Genomic DNA, 25,665 nt, shown 5'->3' on the forward strand with positions numbered 1-25,665 from the left:
GTACCATAATTGTTTATGTATTACACCAGACTCTGAGTCCTTGAAGACAAGGATGGTATCTTTTGTTTTGTTAATATTTAGAACTTTCAAAATATCTGTAAAAATAGAAATAAAAACTACCAACAAGTGTTCAAATTGCCCAGAGTTAACTACTATTAATATTTTGTTGTATTTACTTCTAATCTTATCCTTTGATCCTACTCTTACTCCTCAGAACAGCAAAACTGGAAGAAAAAGAACCAGATAAAGGGATCCCAGAGTAGGTGCTTAAGAAGAGCTGGGGTAGGCTAGCAATGAATGGGGAGGAACAGGAAATGGGTGAAATATAATCATTCAAGGCATTCCTGTAATGGTCATCGAAACAGCAGAAAATCCACCTTTTTCTTAAAAATGTTCATTTTTCCAAAGACCAATGGCCCATTTGAGCTATATACTGGTGGCTAACTAAAAACATTAAATGAAAGAAAATCTTACTTTATGTGGTTTGGCTTTAAAAATTTTTTTGACGTGCATGACAACACTTTAAAGCCCTGACGAAGCTCACTATTTTATTTTGGTGCTTGTTAAAAGAACTCTCTTAAATAGCTGAGAAGACTGCACCAAAATATTAATTGTGATCATTTTTGGATAGGAGAATTGGAGGCAGTTTTATTTTTTTTTCCTGTTTGCCAATGTACATTATTTTTAAAACAATAAAGAAGAGGGACGATGCTTTTCAAACTACACTTTAAATAACAATCAAGGAAAACTAAAAGAAAGTTTTTCATGAGAGACAGAAGATTTGAAGAGAGGGAGACTATATGTTAATAGCTTAGAATTTAAGGCTTGAATTTTACTGAGATTTCTCCCTGTCAGGATTATGGATTGATTGTACCACCCAGGGAACAAACAGCTGACCTCAAATCACATGCCAATATATTCACAATCAGACAATCACTCAAGAAGCTATAAAGTACATAAAATGCATAGTGGCTAAAAATAATAAACAAATGAAGCTTCTGTGTTTTCTTGACTGAGAACAAGGGGCCTGTTCTTTCAGTCTTTGTAGTGAAATAGTGAGACTCTATGGAAAAAAATACAGCACTTGGTAAATGTTCTAAGTGAAGCATTACAACCATGTCATAGAATCCGAGTGCTTCTGGCTTCACCTGTGATTAGCTAGGAACGAAGGACAGGTTATGAGTAGGTGGACAGTGGGCCACTGGATTATCAGTTCAACATAGAAAATGACTGTTCTAAAATCTCTATTTTTTTCTTTAAAAATTTTTTTTTCTGAACTTTAAAATGGGGATTTTACGAGAATGATTTTATTTAGAGTTTTTCATTACTAAAACAAGGTCATGCTTTTCCTCCTAAAGGTAACATCTTGTTCCAGGACAAGTTATAATTGATGAAACCATTTAGAAAGCTTGCAAAATTTTGAAGCATTTTGAAAGCGAAACACTTTTCTCCATTTATTTAGTTCTGTGCATTTGTCACAGAGAGAGCAACAAAGCAAAATGCCCAGTTTTGTTTCTTTTAAATAGATGCTCACTTGGGTTTAGTTGTTTTTAGTTCCCCTTGCTTCTCGGGGGAGGATTGTTGTGCTAATGCTGCTATTTGCACATCCAAATGATGGAGATAGTTTTGGGCAACATTTGCACTCACCAGTCCTGAAATACCTTTTTAACACTGGGGTCAGACATTCACATTTTCCTGAGAACACTTACCTAGACAGCTGCCAGGACTCCACAGGGTACAACCAAATTCTATAGTGTGAAGTGGAAGAATCAATGATAGCGCTGATGTTTGATAGGCAGTGAACTAAGGATGGCGATTTTGCCTGCTATGCTCTATTCCAACAAATCCCCTTTAGAGAATTGACCTTCTGTTTGCTGGGCCTCCCTCTTCTAGATACCACATGGAATTCTGGTGATAAGAGGAGATAATTGAAGGTACTTATTCAGTCAGTTAACAAATCTTTATTGGGCATCTATGATGTGTTAGGCACTAATAGATGCAGATAATTTTATAAGAATAGAAACTTAGACCTGTAAAGATATCTCATAGCTTACACTGAGCTTTCATCTGTTTTATTTCAAAGAAGATAAAACAGATATGGTTCTTGCACTTAAAAAGTTTACAATCCAGAAGGGGAAACGAAGCATGTAGGTAGATTACTGCATCACAGACTAAAATATGGGACATGTCATAAGAAAAAAGACAAATTCCTGACCTGGGAATGGACAGCTATCCTGGAGTTACATGCCAGTACTTTTACAGTTCGGAGAATTCGATAAGGGAAGAAACCACATCCAGCTTTGGATCAAGACTGTATCTGGGCAGCGCCTACATCGTGAAATTTGGACATGCAAATATAGAGGATAGAGTGACTGTACTTTTGTCACCTTCAAGTTATTTAATTAGAGCTCTGCTTTCTTGGTTTCGAGTCTCAATATCTTCTTTAGGAGGATATGCATACCAACAATTTGGTTGTACCTTGAAATTTGGGAACATTTCTTGAGCCTAAAAAAGATGATCAAATTGTGACCAATAATTTGTGTAGAATTAACCTACTGATAGCAGCTCTAAGTCTCACACTCGGGCATTTTCTAAAACCACACAATTTAAGGGCTAATGTACTTTTTTCCTCTTCAAAATGTGGGAGAATAACTTGCAGATCTCCATGGCTTAAATCATTAACTTAGTCCTAAAATTTATGTCTTTAATACAATCTCAATAAGATTCTTCATGTTGCCTGGGGAATGAGGCCTCTCCTGACTAAAGATAGTTATTCAGTAAATATTTTTTTTGTTTCAATTCTATATTCTGATAATTGTTCTAATATAGCATAGAAAGACTTTCTGCTTTGGTAATAAATTTTTTTTCTTTGGTTATTAAATATCTTGGTGTCCCAAATGTCTTATTCTGAATACCAATTGCCACTGAACAAGATTGTACATAAGAAAGATATAGATGAATGTGTACTGACACTAGAAAATTCCTTTAAAAAAGTTACTAAATCCCCTTTGATTTAAGTGTGTGTGCATGCGTGTTGATCTTCTTGCTTCTAAAAAGAGAATAAATTAAGGGAATTTTTTGAATAATAACTCATTAGTCTGATATTTTGGATTTCTGACTTTACTTGTAATATACAGCATTCATCTGGTTTTGATGACTTTAATGTCTTGATTGTCTTTGTCTAAGAAGCTAAAGACCTGCCCTAGAAAGTCTTCCATATTTCTACACCAAGAGAAATTAGGGAATATGCCAAGTTCTGAGCTCAACAGAGCCTTCTTTTCACAACTGATTGAAACAAACAAAAACATACTTCTTAAGAACACATAATGTGAAGTCTTTGTTTAAATAAAAAAACATAAACTAGTCATATTTATCTCCAGATAATTTTCTTAAGTGTTTACAGTGCCCAAATCAACCATTACCACATGAAGTCAAAAAGCCATACAGAGTGAATTCTGTTTCAATGGGCTGAAACATTTTTGTTAATCTCTAATACCACTCACTCTATGATGAGGCAGAAATGAAGATGAGAAGCAAACTTAGATCTACTGACAAATATAGAAAATGTTTTGCGTACCAAATGACTGTGTCCATGTTTTTCTGTTTCCATCTGGATCCTTTTCAGTGCGATTACTTATTTTTAGGTTGGCATTTTAGACGGAAGATGAAATGGCTTCAGGAAATAATGTGAAAGGTTGAGAAGATGGATGAGAAGTGTAGGTCAGGGCTGTCATGAAGAAAAGGGTAGCCTCACAGTTTTATGTTCAACGCATTTCTTATAAAAACTAGATATCCATATTTCTGCTAAATCTATATCCTTAAACTCTGTAGACTTAAGTGGTTATGCCATAGTGTAAAGGACTGTAAGAAAAAATGTGGAATTTGAAGTCACATAAGTATAGGAGGAGGCAGTATAATCAAATGAGGAAATGGGAAGAGGCCCCTAAAAAAGCTGACACTATTTAAAACACAAGTCTTGGAGTCCCAGGTGGGGGAAGGAGGTATGAACTAGGACAAGGGAAAATTTGGTCATGTTATTGACTTTGAACCAGACAACTTACCAAAGCGGAATTACACACTCTTCGAAATAGCGCTAAGAAAAGAAACCTTAAGTATCTGAGTAAATATCAACTATTTTCCTAAAATTTTGAGGAGCCCAAGCATATTTTAGAAAATTTCATATTCTTGTAACTTCTTTATGAAACAAGTAACAACGAAGTAGTCAGTTCTTACTGCATCCGTAAGCCATCCATCAGGTGGGTACCAAGACAGATGAGAGCAAGGAGCACTACCACCACTGTTTAGATGTTCCATATTTTCTTTGACCATGCCAGTTCTGTCCCCTTCCGACTCCTGATTCTAGGTTCCCCCTGGGTTCCACTCCAAATATTGAACTGTGGTTGGTATTTGTTCATCTTTGGCTGAATCTGGGCTCTCTGTCACGACATTGGCTCGTGTTCATCCTTTAAAATCTTCCACTGAAGACTGCTTCAGTGACTCTCTCAGTCCCTCCCACTCCCAGCCTGGCTCTAGCCTCTATAGATGCAGCCTCAGCTGACACCTTTGCCCCTGGAGAAAGAGAAGTCCAGGAGTTATGATTTTCATTTTCTAAGGATGCAGCGATTTACATAGTGGACCTTTTCCTTCTTTTCTCAAAATCTCCTCATCACATGGAATTGGTCCTGTACACTGGATCTATCATTAACTAAAGATAACCTTTCTGCACTGACATGGAAAGCTGTCTAAAGTCTATCGAAGTCTCTTTCTTTACCTTTTTTTCCCCCTCCCTTTCTATCTTCTTTACTACCAAAGTCTTTACTGAGCTCCTCCTATGAGCAAAGCCCTTTGTTAGGTGCTAGAATTATAAGGATACTGTCTCTGCTCTTTAAATTCACATTCTGGTGTCTTCTGCCTTGAAGAAATAAGACCAGTCAAAAAAAACTACATTTTCATAGATTCATTCAACACTTTCAGTTTTTGCCTTTGTTTAATATGGGGAGAAATATGAAGTTCATTTGTTTTTTATCTCACACTGGCACCTTAATTAAAGACATTTAGGAAGAGCTTGTAAGAAAAAGTATGTCTTAGAGAGTTTTAACTTCAGCAGCCCAACCAGAGGTCTCCAGAAATTTTTTTTTATCTTCATTATGCATGTTTGTAAACTTTTTATTTTGAAATTGTTACAGATTATAGGACATTGCGAAAATAGCTTGCAGAGTCCCTTGAACCCAGTTTCTCCCAATGGCGACATCTTATATGACTGTGGTAACATGTCAAAACCAGGAAATTGGTAGCTATTAGGTAGCATATAGACTCCATTCAGTTTTCACCAGTTTTTACATACACCCATGTGTGTGTGTGTGTGTGTGTGTGTATGTGTATATGTGTGTATGTGTGTGTGTGTGTATAGTTCTTTGCAATTTGATTCCTCATACATATTGTGTAACCACCACAACAATCAAGATATGGAACTGTTACATCATGACAAAGAAACTCTCTTCTTAGGGTCATACCTTCCTGACCTATCCCTGGCCCTTGGCAACTAATCTGCCCTGCATTGCTATAGTTTTGTCATTTGAGGATGATTACAAATGAAATCATATAGAATGTAACTCTTTCAGATTGTCCTTTATCACTAAACATAATACCCTCAAGATCTTCCAAGTCGTTGCATATATCAATAACTTGTTCCTTTTTATTGCTAAATAGTATGCCACTGTATGAATATACCAGTTTGTTCAATCATTCACCCATAAAGGGTGTTTGTGTTGTTTTCAGGGTTTTCATTTGTTTGTTTGTTTGTTTGTTTGTTGCTAATAGTAATAAAGCTGCTGTGAACAATTGTGTAGAGATTTTCGTGTAAACTTAAGTTTTCATTTTTCTGGGATAAATGTCCAAGAGTGCAATTGCTGAGTATGGTAAGCGCATGTTAAGTTGTAAAAAAAATTACCTGTTTATTCGCTTTTGAAAAAAACTTTTTCAAGGTATAATTGACATACAATAAATTGCATGTATTGAAAATGTACAATTTTATGTTTCAACAAAACATATATTCTGATACCGTCACCACAATAAAGATAATAAACACATCGTTTACCCTCAAATTTTCCTTATGGCTCTCTTGATAATCCCTTCCTCCTACCCCCACCTGTTCCCCAACCCATCCCAAGGTTATGCTTTCTGTTATAATAGATTAGTTTTCATTTTCTAGAATTTTATGTGTATGAAAGTATGCTCTTTTGGGGGGATGTTTGTCTTCTTTCACTCACCATAATTATTTTGATACTCATCCATGTTGTTGTGTATATGAATAATTAATTCCTTTTTATTGCCAAGCAGTATTTCATTCTATGGGTATACCTCAAAATTTTTAATCCATTCTTATGTTGATGAACATGAGTGGTTTGGAGTTTTGAGCTTTTACAACTAACTAAAGCGGTTATGAACATTGATGTGCGAAGTCTGCATATGGACATCTACTTTTATTTCTCTATGGTAAATGCCTAGGAATGGGATGGTTGGGTTTTGTGTAGATGTGTATTTAACTTTTTAAAAAACTGCCAAACTGTTTTCCAAAGTCATTTTATCATTTTTACTTGCCACCAGAAGCAGATGGATGAATGGATGTTTAAATTTTATTATACAGGTCAGCGTTTTCCCAACTGTTTTGGAGCTCCAGGTCCAATAGAAGGGCCTTGTGGGATCTAAGGGGTTTTCCAAGTAGGTGGGACCCTGGCAGTTCCACCTGTCCCATCCCCACCCCTCTTTAACCAGATTAGTTCCACTTTTATCTGTGTTCTGTAGTTGGACTCCACATAAAATTTTATTTTTTTAAAAAAAGATACTCTTCTGCTACAAATAAAAAATTTTAAAACTATTGATGTAGATACTGATTTGCTGGTAATTCCTTAAAAAGGGAAACAAAAACAATGAATAAGGTACAGTGATGCAAGGGCTAATTAATGACTGGAGATGAGGCAGATATCTCAGGATTATCATAAGACATCAGTGAACTCCCTGCTAATAAATGTCAGTATGTTTATGAGAAAAAGCACTACTGAATCCTCCCAGACAACTACACAATGTCTTTTATATTCTGGGAGAAACTAACAAGTTGGTAGTGGTAGCAAATATTCTTTAGTCTCCATAAAAAAATTAACAAAGGAATGGAGGCAGGTTAAAAAACTCTGAGTGTCTATCAGGTTAGTGTGTGCATCAACATTTCTTGAGGCAGAGAACCTAAACTTTTTTTCCAAACACCTGAATGAAAGAGGTTACAGTTAAATAAGAGTGTTAGCAAGGGCCTTTAGACTTCTGAGTATATATGACTCTGGCCAAGTCACATAAATATATCTGAGTGTTAGTTTTCTCATCAGTAAAACAGTGATGGTAATATCTGTCTCTGTTACCAGGAACAAGTGTTGTATGCGTTATAGCAGATGATGAAGGTGATAGTGCTTTGTGAACCTCAAGGTGCCATACAAATGAAAGGTGCTATTGCTGTCACTTCTGCTCTGGCAGGATCTTCTTGTTCTGGACCTTCCTCTGACTGAAACCAGTGTTGCTTCTCCTCATTTGCTCTCCTCCTTTCTCATTTTTCCTCAAATTCCAAGGAGTCAGTCTACTCTTGAGCAGATCCACCTGACAGGTGTAGAAGCAGGAAAATACAGCCTGTAACAAGGAGAAAAACCAGTAAATAAAAAGAGACCCATAAATAACAGAGGATGGAATTAGCAGACAAGACTTTAAAATAGCTAATATAAATATGCTCAAAGATTTCATGGAAAATTACTATCATGAAGAAAGAAATGAAAGATACAGTACAAAACCAAATGGAACTTTGTGGAGTTGAAAAATACAGTATCTGAAATGAAATTATTATTTCATGTGATTAATAGCATATTAGACATTGCAAAATAAAGGGTAAGTAAACTTAAATGCATAGTAATACAAACTTTCCAAACTGAAGAACAGAGAAAAAAAAATTGGGGGAAAAATTGAACCAAGTCTTAGTGATCTTTCAGACAATATCAAGCTGTTTAACATACTTGTAATTAAAGTCCCATAAGGGAAATCAGAAAAACACATTGAAAAATTTGATGAAAACCATAAACCCACAGATACAAGATCAACAAACCACAAGCTAGAATAAACACAAAGTAAACTACACTGGATCATATCTTAATCAAATTTCCAAAAACCAGTGATAGTCTACTAGAGAAGACTTTCAATTATCTTTTTAAACCAGTATCAGAGAAGGCTATTTTCACTCTTACCTTATTTTGACCAGCCCCTTTCACATACCTCTTTCCCAGGATGAAACAGAAGAACAGTATTATCTAGGTCCTCAATACTAGGAATAAGAGTTGTTATATACCAGGCAGTTAGCATTATCTCATTTATTCTTCACAGTAGTCCAGTGAGACAGGAGCTAATATTATCCATGTTATAGGTGAAAAAAAAAGAAACATAGAGAGGTTAATTTGTTCAAATTGTATAATTTGTGCTGTGGAGCCAAGGTTCAAATTCAAGGAAGTGACCCCAGAGCCCATCATGCTTGAAACTACACTGGATCAGCTCTATGAAGGGTAACCCACAATTCTTGGGCAAAGGAAAAATACTCTTTGTATTTCTTTTCTACATATCAGCCACAAAATGTCTTCATATTAAGTCACAGCTTTTAGCTACTTTCCCCAAACCATTACCACCTCTTCACAGCTTGGGGAAAAAAAAGTCTTCAGAAAGTCTGTACTATGCTTAGTCATTATGATTAGATCTCAAGGACTGGTAAATGAGTCATCTGTAATTTTAAAAGCAATGAACTTGGAAACAGAAGACACCGATTATCAGCTCTGTGATCTCAGATAAGTCACTTCTTTGGGCCTCAATTTCTTCATGTGTAAACTAGGGAAAATAATAACTAACTATAAGGAATATATAAGCAAACATAAATAGAAGTGATTTGTAAATGGAAAAGTAATATACAAACTAGAGGGGACTTCTCATGTTTATTTAAGGAGGACCCTTTTAAAATGGAGTTAATATCACATATTAATTGAAAATTTAGGCAGCAAAATCTTATCATTTTATTTTTTGTGACTGATGACTTACACAATACCTTTCACTTCTGGATAATAATTTTGGTATAAAGATTTACTTTCTTTGGGAGTAAAGTTTAAGAGACCACATAGCAGTATTATTCACAATACCCAAAAGGTGGAATATATCCACGCATCTATCAGCAGATAAATAGGTAAGCAAAATGTGATATATACATACAATGGAATATCATTCCGCCTTCAAAAGGAAATAAATCCTGACCCACGCTACAATATGAATGAGCCTTGAGAACATAGTACTAAAGAAAATAAGGCAGTCACAAAGAGATAAGTATTGTATGATTCAAGTTACAGGAGGCATCTAGAGAGTTGAATTCTTAGAGACAGAAAGTAGAATGATGGTTGCCAGAGGCTGCAGGGAGGAGGGAATGGAGAGTTGTTCGACAGGTATAGAGTTTCAGTTTTGCAAAACGGAAAGAGTTCTGGAGACTGGTTGCGCAACAGTGTGAATGTATTTAACGCTGATGAACTGTATATTAAAAATGGCTAAGATAGGAGAAATTGTGTTCTGTATTTCACCACAATTAAATATTTTAAAAATGCAAGGAGGAGTTAATAAGTTATCTGGGGAAGCTAGAGGGAAATCATGTTTAAACAACATGCAAGCACAGGAGAGCATGATACATTCTAGGAATTGCATGCGATTCCATATGAATGGACTGACCAGACAATATAGGACCCCATACACCATGTTTAAGAATTTGGACTTTATCTAGAAAGGTAATATTGAGTTAATTTTCTTAAGATTGCTTATTGAGTCGAAAGCAGAATATTGACAGAATTATTCAGATCTTCAGATGCCCAGGTTAGAGAATATATGTTTGTGTAGACATATGACATATGTTTAATAATCACCTTAAATAGGTGAACACCTATATGAAATACCAATACTGCAACATTTAACATTTAACCCATTCATTGAATTGTAGCACACATTTTCCAAGAAATAACTATCACTCAGACAGATCCTTAAATTCCTGTCGTTATCACTTGTTAAGACCCTTTGAAGCTGAAAAATAAATGTAAATTCCCTTTTTAAAAAAGGAAGCTACAAAATAACATGCATGATACTATTTTTGTAAGAAAAATATATATGCATGTAAAATACTAGAAATATCTACAGCAAATGTTGGAAGTTATCTTTGGGTTGTGCAATTTTAGTTAATTTTTTTTCTAGTACTTTTCTGTTTTCTAATGCTTCTTCACTGAGCACATAAACTAGAAGAAAATGTAAGTGAAGAAAAAGTAATTCTTGGGTTCACTGCATCAAATGGCAAATTTTTCAAGAATACTATGCTAACTGTGTTAATATAATCTTTGAGCCCAAGAGCTAATAATTCCCTTTGGATCTGCAGAAGGAGCTCGGAATGTCAGAGCAGCTGCTAACACAGGGAGATCCCGGCCCTCACTGCCCCTTTCTTCTCTCCCTACCCCCTTTCTTCCCCATGCTATCTATCCCTCTCAGTGTCCTGCTCAATTAGGCTGTCTTTCTAGAACTAACATCTGCTTGATGGGATTAGTCCCTAAATAGCCTAGTATCAGGGTACTTAAATACCCTGAAAGCAAAGTATGCTGGGAATTCCAAGGTCTCTCACAAATGGGGCCATAATAGAGACCTAAATGCAGCTCAAAATTAACCTGTTTTATGAAATGAAGTCATTTTGGTGCAGCTAAAGTGGGAAGCAAAGAAGAGAGAGGGAAATAAGATTGACAGAGAAATGTCAAAAGACATGAGAAAGCTCATGAGGGAGAAAAGAAGGACGGAAGCGTGAAGGCCAAATCCCATCCCTCAGTGCAGCACATAGTACACACTTCAGCAGGGACTTCAATGAGATGCTGAGTATGGCTTCTGATTGTGAGGGTCACCATGACGTCACATGTAACTAAAAAGACTCCAACTTCCCTTCTCAAAAAACAAAGAAATTTAGAATTCCAAAATCTGTAATAACAGGAAGGCCCCTCGGTATGCTTAGCTTGCCTCTGAATTTCCCAGACCTCATTGCTGCCTTTCATTTACCTCTTTCCACCCTAGAAACTTGTTCCACCTTTCTTCCTTTGGCTAACTTACCCTTCAGGCCTCAGCCCAGGATTTCCTTTCTTATCGTATATCACATTATACTTAAGTATCTGTATGGACTTCCTTCATTTAACCATAGCTCCTTGAGGGCGTGAACTGGGTTGTATTCATCTTTGTAGTCACAGTGCCTGGAACATAATAGGTGATATTAAATATTGCTTGAACTAAATTGACCTGATTGAAGAATTAAAGCATCCTTGTTGCCAATACTTTCACATTTCCTACTTGTAGGGGAGCAACCTTTTCCTCGATAGCTGAGCTTTGAGCATTGACCAATCTCTAGAGCCTCTAGAGACCTAACCTCCTTCTATCCATTGGCACCATCCCCAAGAGAATCCTGTACAGAAGGCCTTTCCTTGGGGCAAAAGGACTAATGCAGTTCTCCTGCTGCCAACATTAGCTCTGGATTGGCTAAAATCTTTGTTAGCCTATTATACAAACCCCTGAGGCTAATCACTTCTCTAGAAAGCTATCTTTTACATTAAGAAGACCATAGAAGAATTTTAAAGTTAAGAATTTTGAAGTAGTTTCTTCCTTTAATATGGAGGATTCCAGGGGTCAGAACTTTCTCTGAATAACAGTCTCCCTTGCCCACTCCTGCACGATCTTCTCTCCATGACCAAATTTATAAGGCACTAAGAGAGATCCTGTGCACAAAGTCCAGATCCAACACACAGTACAGTTTTGTAGACCAGCCAATGGGATTTGGCTTTGGAAAATAGCTCTTCTGACCAGTAGCCTTGTTCCTCAAGTGATTCCATCTTTAAAAAAGACGTGCGAATAGGCTGACCTCAGAGTCAGCCAGGCTTAAGCTTGACTTTGACCTAATCTGAACTTCCTGGCACTTTGGCCAGAACAGCACTAGTCACGCCCAAGTTTACAGTATAAGGTCACAATGCAAAGAAGGGAATCAAAAGCACTGGTCCAAGATCTTCCTAAATGCTACATTATGTTTGAGTTTTTATTCTCTCCTGATTTGTTAACAATTAACTTGCAAAGCTAACTGTGAAAAGACAGCTTCATGAACAGAGGTAATGAAGTCTAGAGACCAGTTATAAGAACTGTATAATCTTGCAGCATTTCCTTGGAAGTCTTCATCTTAAGCCACTAGCTAGCTGTATTCCTTTCTGGCTTAGTGTAGAGTCACCAAACTGTAGAATAAGAATGTTTTGCCAAACAAATTTTGCTTTTCTTTTTCTGATGCTTCATTTAACTGGTTTATGCTTCAGAGTAAAGCTATTATAATGACATTATCCTTTAATGAGCAATGGTACAATGCCTTCCTGATGGCAATACCTAGAATTATGCAGTGTTTAAAAACCACCATGACTTCAGGGAATACTCAGTAATTTTTTTATTGCAAATATCCGAGTCATGTTCAAAATGAAAGTGTGATTCTTTTGGAGTTTTTTTAAAAACTTTTAATTCTTTCAATAAATTGTGGCTTCCCAAAGAAATAAGCATAGTTCATTAGCAGTGCTAATTAAAATGTCATATTCAGTAAAACTTACCAGAATATCATTCCCTGAAGCAAAAAACTTTGCAGATGCTTTGTTTGCCAATTAATGAAAAACTTTGTGGTCTAGATTAGTAAATTGAACATAATTGGAGGGGCAATCATCTTTAGACAAGTAATTATATAATTTTTTAAAAAACAACTCTAACAATAATGTTATAGACCTTCAGGGGTACTAAGAGATTTTTTTTTTAAATAAGAAAACTAGCAGGAAAGATATTAGTAGTAGTAATTCTTTTTCTGCTATTACATTAATTGCTGAGGCTTTCTCTTCATTCATGTTTAACCAAGGAACTTTGAGACATTTGAAGTAAATAGTTTGCCTGCTACAGGCCATAAACAATGACACAAGATTGACTTTCCAACTCCCAAAGCTTCAGCTATGTGGTTTCCTTCTTAGACAAATTTATTTTTGTTCCTGGATCACTCTAGCATAATACATATTAGCTGAACTTAACGAGTGAAGCTTTTATTAATGTAGCAGACGAAACAGTTATTCTGATATTATTTTTGCTCCTGTAAAGAACTTCTTGCCATTGTGGAAATGAATGATGGCCATCTGAATGAGAACAGTGGCTATTTATTCAGAGCTTGCTATAGCTTGGGAGGCAGCTGTCATCACTTGTGTTTGGTAGGAACTCGAAGGCAAGCAAGGAAGGAGGAAAGCCTTCTAGTTGACATAGCAAAGTTGAAGGCAGGATAACTAAAAGCTGGACATTATATATGATTGATTTGGGAAGCATATCTGGTTTTCTCTGGTTAGTCCCAAGTTAATAGCAAAGGCAAAAACAAAAACAAAAACAAAAACAAAAACAAAACCTGGCAGCCACTGACCGAGCCCTCATCATTCTAGACCAATTGCTACAGAGACTGTGTTTTGGATCCCTAAGCTGGTTGCTGCAGAGGTGGTAGATCAGAAATCTATTGTCATTTACAGTCTAGCCAATATCTGTCTATATATCCAGTCTCTCAACATATATAGCAGTCAATTTCTTAAATTGCTTTCTCATTTCCATCCCCCTCAAAATCTCAAAACATAGTGGCATGCAATATGATTTACCAAACCATTAAAATCCATCCTTAAAGTGTGTGAGTCAGAGAGGAGGGGCAAAACTGGGAATGGAGAACAAATTTTACTTATAAATAAAGGTGTTTCTAAACTATTTACAGTTTTTTTTATCCATAAACAAATATCGGCTAAATTTAAAAATTGTATATTTGTTCTAAAATACACCCTTAAAGAAAGATAAAAACATAAACTAAGGCATACTAATATTTTAATACTGGATGCTAATAAAGAGTGATTTTTTTTTGGAGTTTTTTATGATGAGGGTGGTGAGAAACTTGACATTCTCACTCTCAGGCGATCTCCTATTTGTTTTTAGGAATTTTAGGGATTCACATTCATATTAAATTGGAAAGGTTCTGAGAAGGAATTTTAAAATTGTCTACAAGCAGAACCACATTAAAACTTTCCTAGAAAGAACATCAGAGACCCTTAGAAAAGGAGATTCTGCACTCCTGTCATTCTCGTCGTGTGATGACCACTTCCACCAGCTGTCTCATTCTTCAGGAGTGATGGCTGCCGCAGCAGCAAAAACAACAGACGGCAGCAGCAACTGGAGTTATCAAGATTCTTTACATCTACATTTAGCAATAGAATTCTTCTTAAGGATTCAATATGGCATGAAAGTAAACGAGTATCACCTACATTCTACTTATACAAATTTAAAAATAATCTTTATCTTCAAAGTATTGTATATAAATAGTTTTTAAAGGTCCAAAAGTGCTAAAAGTCTTATAGTAATGATAAAATGTAGTTCCTTGACCTTTCCTCCCCTCCCCACTGCTCCCACTCTGGAGAGAAATCTTCAATTCTTTTAGCTGTTTCTTCTGGAATTTACTTCTATATTACTAAATAATATAGAACAGGGGTCCCCAACCCCCAGGATGTGGACTACTACTGGTCCATGGTCTGTTAGGAACTGGGCCACACAGCAGGAGGTGAGTGGCAGCAAGCAAGAAGCTTCATCTGAATTTGCAGCCACTCCCCAACTCTATCATCACTGCCTCAGCTCCACCTCAGATCATCAGGCATTAGATTCTCCTTGAAGCACTGGTCCCTGGTGCCAAAAAGGTTGGGGACAGCTGATATAGAAGATTGATACTCCTGTTCAGCAGTTGATATAATCAATTGATTTTCTATTATGATAGCTAAAACTTTTAGTTGCTGATTCTCATTCTCCTATTACAATTCTCTCTCTCTTTTTTGGGTTCGATCAGTTTCTATAACTATATTATGTTTTCAAAAATACTACACTTTTCTGCCAACTAGTGTATAGTGGATATATATTCTTTCTTATGCAATTTATTTTCCTGGAGTTAATAATTAGATATTTTTCATTTGTTTAGTTTTCTTCCAACATATCCTTAAGTTTTCCCACCCCCATTAGCACCTCTGAAAAACTGTTCTTGATACATTTTTCCATGTAATCAAAATTATCAACTAGTTTACCAATTCCATGTCTGTCTTAGATACATTGCACCTGAAATCCTCCAACCTTTCAATCTGTACGGCTTGCTTCCTCTCAAATTCCGGCTACACAGCCCTAGTCCTGAAGTTGTCTTAAACCAGAATCCTGGGAATTTCCTTCACCTACTCCATGTTGAATTCTGTTTCTTGGATTTCACATCTCCTTTTTTGGCTTACAGCCTTGTTTTTCCAAAGCACATCCACATAGAAGCCTCCTTTTAGAAGATAAATTTTTTGAAACACTGAAAAAAAATTTATTTTTAAATTTTACCCATATTGATAATCTAGTTAGACATAATCCTGAGGGGAAGTAATTTTTCCTTAGAATTTTAAATGCATTGTTTAACTGTCTTTATCTTCCAATGTTATTGAGAATTCTGATTCCTTTCTGATTTTCAATTCTTTGTATGTAGGCTGTCCCATCCCAACCCCTTCAGAAGCATTTAGGATCTACATTGCATTTTTAGTGTTCTAAAATATCACAATAATGTGTTTTTGTATGGGTCTTTTACATTCATTATTGCCGATGCTAAGTCAGCTTTTTTTTTTTTTTTTAAATTTGTAGTCTCTTTTGGTTCTGATAAATTTCTCGTATTATTTACTTGTTAACTTCATCTCCTTTTGTTAATTTCTTATATTATTTACTTGTTAATTTCCTCTCCATCTCACTTCTGGAATACCTATTATTTGATGTCCCTTGTTTACCAAACCTCTCACTTTACTATATTTTCTTTCTCATTGTTTGCTTTTTCTTCTCCTTCCTTTTGAAGAATTCTTTTCTTCCTTTTTGTTTATAGTCTTCTTGGATTCAATATCTTCTCTGAGTATATTTATTATAATTTCTTGGTTTTTAAAATATTTCTTGCATTGACTCTGAACTCCTGTTTTCTTTGAGGTTTTTTTCTTCCTGTCTGTCCATTTTTGGTCTTTCATGATGGAGGTATTCCCCAAATGTCTGGTGATCCTTGGTTGCCTCTTCCTGTTGAAAGCTAAGCTGATTGGAAGTTCTGTGTGCATGGGAGGAGCTTGTTGACCAGTCAACATTCTTGAAGAGTAATAACGTCACTAACCAGACTTTTTAAAAAACAGCTTTATTGATATATAATTCACACACCATACAATTCAGCCATCCAAAGCATACGATTCAATGCAGAGTTGTGCCTCCAACACCACAATCAATTTAGAACATTTTCTTTAACCTGAAAAAAACAACAACAATAACACCTCACCCCTTAGTCTTCCACCACCACCATCTCACCTCTCCATGTACCTCAGTTCTAGGCAACCACTAATCTACTCTATGTCTCTGGAGATTTGCCTATTCTGGACATTTCATGTAAATGGAAACATAATATGTGGTCCTTTGTAACAGGCTTTTTTCATTTAATATATGTTTTTCAAAGATCATGTGGTAGCATATATCGGTATCTCATTTCTTTTTATTGCTGAATAATAATTCGTTGTATTGATATTTCACATTTTATTAATCTATTCATCAGTTTGTGGACTTTTAGGTTATTTTCACTTTGGGCTATTATGGCTACTGCTGCTACGAACATTTGTGTACAAGTTTTTGTGTGGACATATGTTTTTAATCCTCTTTGGTGTATACACAGGAATAGAATTGTTGATAAACTGCCAGACTGCTTTCCAAAGTGGCTCTGTCATTTTACATTCCCATCAGCAATATATGAGGGTTCTCGTTGTTCTACATCCTAGGCAGCACTTGTTATTAATAGATACATCTTAACAGATGATTTCTTTTTGATTATAGCCATCCTAGTGGGTGTAATGTTGTATCTCATTGTGGTTTTGATTTGCATTTTTTTGATGGCTTAGCCTGTTACTGTGAACCTCCTAACTGTGTTTCTACTGGTCTTTTTTTCTCAGGCAGTTCAGTTTTTCTGCCTAGAGGATATATGCCCAGCTATAACTTCTGGATCTAGGAGGATGAAGGAGGCTGGTGAGGGAGAATTTGTGTTGAATGTGCAGATTTTTTCCTCATTCTTTTGTTTTGAGTAGTGTAACTCACCACCATCTTCTGTGTTCCATGTCCCAACTCTAAAGCCTCTCTTTTTTTTCCCAGTAATAACACTCTTGTCTTTTGGAAGAGTAGGGAAAGGTAGTTGCCTATCTGAGTACGTGGAAACCTAGCATCTAATTGCTCCCTATACTTGTATTGGTATTTAAGTTCTCTTGTTTTCTGCTCCCACCATATCTAGTTGTACCTCGTCTTTAGTGGTATCTGGAACCTCTATTTCTTTAGCTCTTTTAGAGTTCTTCCAAACAAGTGTACCTTTTGCTTTTTAGATTTAAAATTTTAATTAAGAAATATATCAAATATTCACAAAAGCACAGAGGTTATATAGAACAGACAATCTTGTATTTACCAGGCACAATTAACATTTAACATCACACACACACACACACACAGACACACACACACACACACACATTTTACCCTACTTGGGGGTTTTTCAGTACTTTTTTTTTTTTTTTGTATTTTCTATTCCCCCAATTAAATATTTGTTCCTTCCTTATTCTTACCTAACTTTATTCATCTTCCTTAGCGATTAATAATCCCTGTCCTTTTATCATTGTTTTCATAATATTATTTTGTTGTCCTCTACCTGCTTTGGGCTCGGCTTTATTTATTCATATGGTAATTTGCGATTTCAAATAGTTTTTGACTTGGAAATTTTTGCAAGGTTTTTAAATAGTATATTTGGAAATGTCCTCAACTGTAGCCCACTTTATTTGTAAAAGGTAGAGGATGTTTACATTACAAATAGTTAATTTCAGTTGGTCAAATTATCTTCTGGAAGATATTAATCTAATTTAAAGAAATTTAAATAGAAAATAAGATTTAAATGATTATTTGCCTTTATCATTCTTCTTATGAGCTTAAAATAAAAGGGAATAATAAAGAAACTCAGATTATACAACATGAGGAACAGGAAAATTATAGCTCTAGAGAGTGTCATTTCTCTAAAATAAAAGATTGGCACTGAAAGCTTTTGGACGACTGTGGCAGTTTTTGTGCTAAAGGAGATTGGTCACTGTACCTAATCCACATTCAATTATGAAGAATCTTTTGCCTTCTTTTGCTTATCAGAATTCATTAGCCAAGCTACATCTCAGAAATGGAATACAAATGACCTCCTAAAATTCTAATAGCCTTTCTTCAAATCCCAATTAAGCTTCTAAGTTTGTATTCTTCACCTATGAAAGGATAATTTGACCAAGGGGACCTATCCAGAGCCTTCTTTGAATAGACCCCGGTAATCCTCTTGGCAGGGAGTGGGGTGAGGAGGCTGTCTCATGTAAAGAGATTTGAGTATAATCCTAAGGATTTCAATATGGGATTCTAAATTTCTGTCAATACCCCAGGTTCTTTAAAAGAAGAAACTCCCTCTCCCCACCAAGAGGCATTCTGTTATCAGGGAAAAGTCCTTTGATTAACTGTGTGCTGATACTATCTGGGAGCTCTTCTGGAGCTTACTTCACATGTCTGTCTAATGAGATGATGGCACTAGATGGTGCCTGAGGGTCAGGTGAGATATTCCATATATCTGTGAAATGCCTCATTCATACTCAAAGGTATTTATCAAGGTATGGGGAGCAGAGAAGGAAGCTACAGAGTTTTAAGAAAACTAAACACCTTTGCATCAAAAAAAAAAATTCATTTAGTCATAACATACATATATAATTAAAGTGTGGAAATTTACTACTTTGTGGTCAGAGGTGACTTACCTGTTCCCATCAAATTATCTCCACTGTTAAATGCATTCAAATATATAATAAATAGGTAGCAGACTAGGCTATTATACATTATTTTATCAGAATTTCTCAGTATCTCTCTTCTTTTTCTCTTAGTATCTGGCTCTGTCTCCATCTCTCTCTCTCTCTCTGTCTCTGTCTCTGTCTCTCTCTCTCTCTCTCTCTCTCTCTCTCTCTCTCTCTCTCACACACACACACACACACACACACACACAGAGTGAGAGAGAGAGAGAGAGAGAGAGAGACAGAGACAGAGAGAGAGACAGAGAGAGAGACAGAGAGGGAGGGAGGGAGGGTGGGGGGGAGAGAGAGAGAGGGAGGGAGGGAGAGAGGGAGAGTTTTTGTTTGTTTGCTTGCTTGCTTTTTTAAATTTAGAAAGGAGTCAAGTAGAGAAAAAACAATGTAGTCTAATGGAAAAAACAATGAACTAATTAATGTTCAGTCCCTGCTCTATTACCAGCTTACCTGTGGTGTCCTGACTGGGTTATGTTGTTCTTCCTCGGTGTCCTCCCCTGCCAAGTGGGAAATCACAACCAGGAAGTTTATCTTATATGCCCTTGAATACTATATGAAGGGATATTCCATTTGAACTGGTACAAATGGGAGGCAGTTATTAGTCCTACATCTATTTAGGAACCCATAATATAAAAATCTGAGGGTGGATCATCCATTAAAGAGAATGAGTTAGGTGTCAATTATCATGGAAATAGACAATTATTCACATTTTTAAAAGAATTGATTTTGATGTGTACATTTTGTTCTGATAAGAATTATCTCTGTAGAAGAAAGTCAGTCCCAGTACCACTTAAACTGGATAGGATGGATTCTTATGTAGTTAACATGGTACCAATACTAAAGAAGGAACTGAAGTTTCAAGTGCTTAGAACTTTGGTTTCCGAGGTCACTTAGTCCAATCTTTTGTCCTGGGTATCTACTCCCTCTGACAAGGAAGCCTTGCTGGATTCTTTCAGCCTCTGCTTGATGGGAAACTCCTACCACCTTGGAGAAGCTCTTTAGAATATCGAACAATTCTGACAAATCATATTAAAGAAAAACTTCCTGTGTCTCTGTAATTTTCATCCATTAGTTTTAGTCCTGTCCCCTGAATACCAGAATAAGACTGTCGAAGAATCAAATCAAGCTCCCTGGAGCCCTCTCCTTTCTCAAAGAAATGATCTTAGATTCTGCAATTTCTCCCCTTAGAGTATGGTTCCATATTCCTTCTTTCCAGATGCTTGTTTATCTAGATCTCTCTTAAAGTATGCTGCCAGGTAATGACCTCTGAGCAGTTTGTGGAGATTTGACCAACATAATCACTTCTGTCATTCTTGACATTATTCCTCTTCATGCAGCCTAAGCTGGCTGGCATTAGCATTTTTGACAGCATCGAGTCCTTTCTTTTTAGTGATTGCCTTGGCACAGATAGCTCACTAACACTATGCTAGAGTAAGAGCAAAAGACACAATAGAGTCTGACAGGACCTTGGGACCTTTACAAAGGATAGGCTGGGACAATGGACGGGGATAATAGACAGGGAAAGGATAAAAACAGAGATGTGGAGCTACAGTTAGGGTGGTTAAAAAGGAAAGGTTTAGAACTGAGAGATTAAATAAAGTTAAATTGTGGCTGAAAAAAAATGGTTTTTAATTAGGATGTTGGAATAGTAATCAGTTCCTGTAATGGATCTTACTCAGTGGTAGCTACCATCTGCATAAAGCAAGGAAGGCTTCAAGGAAACAAGTTGTTTGGAAAAATCCAGATGTCATTGCTTTATATGTTTTGATGATGTGGTATTGAACTTCCAAATGGCCCCTAATGATTCTTATCTCCTGGTATTCATACTCTTCAGGCTCTCCTAAGTAACCAGTAATATATTGTGGAAGTGATAGAGTGTTACTTCTGAGATTAGACCATGAAAGATGTGAGTGCTGCCTTCTCTCTTAGATTACTGTCCTGGAGGATGTCAACCACCACGTCATGAAGACACTCAAGCAGTCCTACAGAAAGATCTTCATGGTGAGAAACTGAGGCTTTCTGCCAACAGCCAGCACTAGCCATGTGAGTGAGCCAGGTTGGAAGATCCTCCCTTAATTCCAGTTAAGCCTTCAGATAACTGCAGCCCTGATAGACATCTTGACTGCAATCTTTTTGAGACCCTGAGCAGAACATCCAGGTAAGGTCCCCTGAATTCCTGACCCACAGAAACTGTGAGATAATGTTTATTGCTATTCGAGTTACTAAGCTACTAAGCTTTGAGAAATTTGTTATACAGCTATGAATAACTAATACAAATGAATAAAAAGGAGAAATAAGAATGAAAGGCCCCTCATACTAAGCCTGGACTTGTCTTGGCCCCTAAGGATAGAACAAGTGCTAGCTACATTTCTACTTTTAGACACTGCTGATAGCCCCATAGGGCTAGAGGATGACAAAAAGGGAAGGCGTCATGTCCTCTTGTCCCTCTTCTTCCCACCGACCCACCACTCTTTGTTTTTAGGGGAGGACTGTGATGATATTGAGAACTCACACAAATTTTGTTTTTGGCTTTTCAGTGGCTCCTGGGAAAAGATGCACTGCCTTTATCTATTTTCTAGGCTATGGTTCCTTCAGAGCATGGCTTGGATCTTATTTATTTCTGTCCCTATTGCCTAGCAAGTGAACGTTTATGAACAATGAATGATATTAAGGGGTAAGGCAAAATCCCGTCCTTTTCCTGAATTCTGAAGAGTCCATTCTTAGAATAGAATCACAGTTCATCATTGAAATCTTGATAAAATAATAATAATATAATAATAGTAGTAATAAGCACGCCATCAGCCACTTTCACTATTTAAAAAACCCCTCTATTTCACAATTTGAAAAATTCCTCTATTTAAGCTCCTTCCTTTAAGGAGCTTCCCTTCACTTTTTCATCCCATTTCTTCTATGAAATGTTGCTTCAATCGTTGCTCAAGCTCCCAAGATGCTTAATCCATAGACATCTGCTGCCAATATACCAACAACATTTGCCCAAAAGTCACAGTGGAAAGAGCCTTGGAATGGAACAAGGAGGCCTACTTCTGGGCTATTGTCACTGGTTAGCCTATATGTCCTTGGGCAAGTTGTTTTTCCCCTCTCTAGACCTCAGTTTCTTTATCTTAAACTGAGGGAGTGGGTCTAGTGGGTTCTCATAAGTTAGAGTTTCAAGGTGCAATCCCAAAGTGAGACCAGTGGTCAGTATACTCTGAATAACTGTTCCAGTTACAGTGCTAGGTTCCCTGGACTTCCCTTTTTATTCCAAGGATATGGCCTCGGTTTACTGTTGTCAGGTTTACTGTTGTCAGGTTTACTGCGAAGAGTCTTTCGGTTTTGAAAAACACGATCTCCGTATTTCCAGTTTTGTCACTAACTCTGGGTGACCTTGGGCAGATTCTTCTCTCTGGGCCTCAGAGCAGGAAGGTCCCTCGTATCCAGAAGAGGCTCAAGACCTGGGCAGTGACAGCTTTCCGCGAGGTTCTTTCATCAATCTGGGTAGCTCAGCCCCTGAGCCGGGTGCTGCCTAGCCCGCAGTCTTGCTCCGAGGTGCAGTCGAAACTTAAATCAGCTGTGCGAGCTAAGGGCGGCTCGTATTCGGTGGAGGTGGCTACAGGTGAGTTCTTAAAGGGGCCGCCTGCGTTTGGGTAACGTAAGATTGATGACTGCGCAAGTGACACAGGCAAGAGGGGATAAAAGAATGAAGGAGTGAAAGAAAGAACGAATTTTCTCCTCCCACCCTTAAGTGTATTCATGCTTGGTATTAATCACTTAGACATAAAAATCTTTTAGTAAGACCCTCAAACTCTTATCAAGTAACCAATCTCCCTATTTTACATGCTCTTTAATTCAACATCCCCACAACTTTTACTGAGGGGCGAATAGCAACTTTTAAAGAAATCAGTACAAAGTGGAAGACAATGCAGAGATGGCCTTCCCCCAACCAAACTCTCCCCCTTTCCCCCTTCCCAAGCACCGCCCTCTCCCGCCCCTTAACGTGGGTGGTGCAGTCAACTCCTCCCCAAGACCGCTTTTCTGGGTTGGGGATCCATTCCCAGGGGCATCAGGCACTTTTTCCTGACGTGGAGTTGAAAACAGCTCCTGTTTAGTGAGGTTAAAAGGTGTCTTGCAATCTGTGTTTTGGATCTGGTGTAGCTCAAGTCACGTCTTTCTTCAGACACTCCAACCTTTCCGGGCTTGGCGCGCTACTCGCTCAGAACCGCGGGACACACCGGTGGGCTAGGGCGAGGTAAAAGCGGGCTCATCCAGGGCCACCCCGGACCACCTGTAGAGTCTGTCAACTTCTTTGTCCCTAGAGCCCCTGCGGTGGCCTCCCCTTTTAGCGGCGAGGTTCACTTGGGATACTCCCCGGGTCCCCTTCGCCGTTCCCCAGGCCTCTCTTGGTCCTCCTCCCCCCTCCAACCCAAAGGTAGCAGCGCTGAGAGCCCGGGGCTCGGCGCGAGACGCCTCCTCACTTCCAATTGGCTGACAGCGGGAAAGCGGTCACGTGGGGGGCCGCGGCAGTCCAGCTCCAGGGCCGCCATCTTGGCGGAAAGTTTGGGGGCAGAGCGGTTGGGGGCGCGGAAAGAGGCGAGGTTCCGGGGGTGGGGCGGCTAGGAGCGGAGAGGGCGAGCGGGCTAGCGGACCGAAGCGAGTGAGGAGGCGGCGGCGGCCGTGGAGAAGGAAGAGGCTTCGGGGGTGCGGCCGCCGAGGGGAGCTCCTCCCCCGTTCCTTCACCCCCTCAGCTCAGCTCCTCGAGCCCCGGGCGGGGCGGGGGGACGTGGAGCGAAGCCGGGCGGGGGAACCGCCCCGAGCTGGTCCCGGGCGCACCCCAGCTCCGAACGTACGCGGCTCGCTAGAACTTTGTGGTGGCGCCGCAGGTGTGGGGGCCCGCGGAGGTGTGCATGTGGGGCGCGAGGGCGTCGCGGAGAGCGGCCGCTGCCCTGTCCGGCCCCCGCTGGAGTAGCCCGGAGGAAGCAAGTGAGGAGAAAGGCAAGCGAGAGGAAGGGGCCCGGGCAGGGCAGGGCGGGGTGATCTGCCTAGCTGGTCCTCGGAGCGCTTTACAGCCGCTGCTGGCTTAAGGGATAAGGATCGGAGCGCCTCTTGACCCCCAAGTAATAGGTTCGGGGTATGCTTACTTATCCCAGGAAAGGGGTGGCATCGCGTCTAGGCATTTAGTGCTTTTTGGAGAGGGGCAGTTTTCAAGCAGAATTTCGAAGCCAACTTCTTTCTGCTCTTAATTTGCAGAGGTGCCCACCCCCTTGGTAAAAGCTTTCTAGTTTGACCGACACTACTGGGTTTGGGGGTTCTTCTTTTCACTTGGGAAAACTTTGCCAGGTGTGCTTTTCAAATTGGGCTGGGAGTTTTTCGATTTGAGATTTGGGGGGAAATGCAAGTTTAACCACGATTTCTATTCTTTCGTTCTTTTTTCCTTTCTGCTTTATGGTTTTAAAGGTGTGTGCCCTCTTCCTGATTCTGGAGGAAAATGCCGGTCCGGAAGCAAGGTGAGAATTTATTTCGGAATGCTCTTGTGGATGTCACTTGGCTTTCTGTGTGTCTGTTTTCTCATTACTGAGTTTTAAAAATGTGTAGCTGGTGAGAGCACAGTCTTAGCCTTACTACTTAGGGAATCTAAGCTTCACATCATTCAGAAGATGGAAACACCTATATGTTTGTCAAACTTTCTTCCTTAATGTCTGTCTCTCTAGTGAGGCAGTTAATTTTTCGCTCTGAAACGTCTTTAAAAACTCTGAATTGCTGTTTTAATATTTCACTTTATCATTCTTATTAAACACTGTTTTGTGAGCAAATGTGGGATACTAGCTAAGAGCTGGTATTTTGAGACACTTAAGATGTGGACTATGATGACAAATTGTAGATAATCTGCTTTTACATATCAAATCAGCTAAAACTGTGTTACTAATACTTTGATCAAGTGATCTTTTATTGTGGTAGACTACCAGTACACATTTATTAAAACTACTCACTTTCCTTCTTTTTCTACTGTGAAACATGTTTAAATTTTTTGGATCGTTCTAGGGAATATGTGTACATGTACATAGTAGCATCCATTGACCAGGAGGATTTTGGGAACTCTTTATGTCTTAGAGAATCATTTGCTGCATAGCTAGTGTGTAGTACTTTCTTGTAAATATAAAATTTCAGTCACACTGTTTTTCTTTTCAGATACCCAGAGAGCATTGCACCTTTTGGAAGAATATCGCTCGAAACTAAGCCAAACTGAAGACAAACAGCTCAGAAGTTCTATAGAACGGGTTATTAACATATTTCAGAGCAACCTCTTTCAGGCTTTAATAGGTGGGAATTAAAACTTTATTTGTGATCATTATGTGTCATTTAGGCTTAATGCTCCTTTGAATTCATTTATTTTAAATTTAAGAGAGTGGTGTACTTTGTTCTCTGTGAGATATTCAGCAACTTGAATATCCACTGAGTTATGTATTTTGAATACTCTTTCCAAAAATATCTAAGAACCAAAACTTTTAGTATCTTTCAGTGGTCTTCAAAAACACTGTTTCATATCCTAGCATTAAGTAGTAAAGAAAGAGAGTAGTTGTAAAAATGTTACCCCCAAAGGGTAACAACTTTGTAACTGTTACTTTGTTTC

At 38.1% G+C, this 25,665-nt stretch overlaps 1 protein-coding gene across 16 annotated transcripts in view; it reads left to right on the plus strand.

The window, feature by feature from the left end:
- The first annotated feature begins 23,088 nt into the window (after nt 1-23,088).
- The window catches only part of DLG1 (discs large MAGUK scaffold protein 1), a 231,765-nt gene continuing 229,188 nt past the window's right edge, over nt 23,089-25,665 (plus strand). For 7 of the 16 annotated variants that reach the window (XM_036219408.1, XM_036219416.1, XM_036219410.1 and 4 more), the window contains exons 1-3: nt 23,605-24,029; nt 24,492-24,541; nt 25,224-25,355. In XM_036219408.1, the coding sequence (XP_036075301.1) occupies nt 24,523-24,541; nt 25,224-25,355 (151 nt within the window). In that variant the 5' untranslated portion in view covers nt 23,605-24,029; nt 24,492-24,522. Of the gene's footprint in view, nt 23,287-23,604; nt 24,030-24,491; nt 24,542-25,223; nt 25,356-25,665 lie in introns of those variants that run through there. The other 9 variants (XM_036219405.1, XM_036219412.1, XM_036219413.1 and 6 more) reach the window with 4 other exon arrangements.

Source organism: Rousettus aegyptiacus, unplaced genomic scaffold, assembly GCF_014176215.1.
Source record: "Rousettus aegyptiacus isolate mRouAeg1 unplaced genomic scaffold, mRouAeg1.p scaffold_m13_p_4, whole genome shotgun sequence".
NCBI classification, from domain to species: domain Eukaryota; kingdom Metazoa; phylum Chordata; class Mammalia; order Chiroptera; family Pteropodidae; genus Rousettus; species Rousettus aegyptiacus.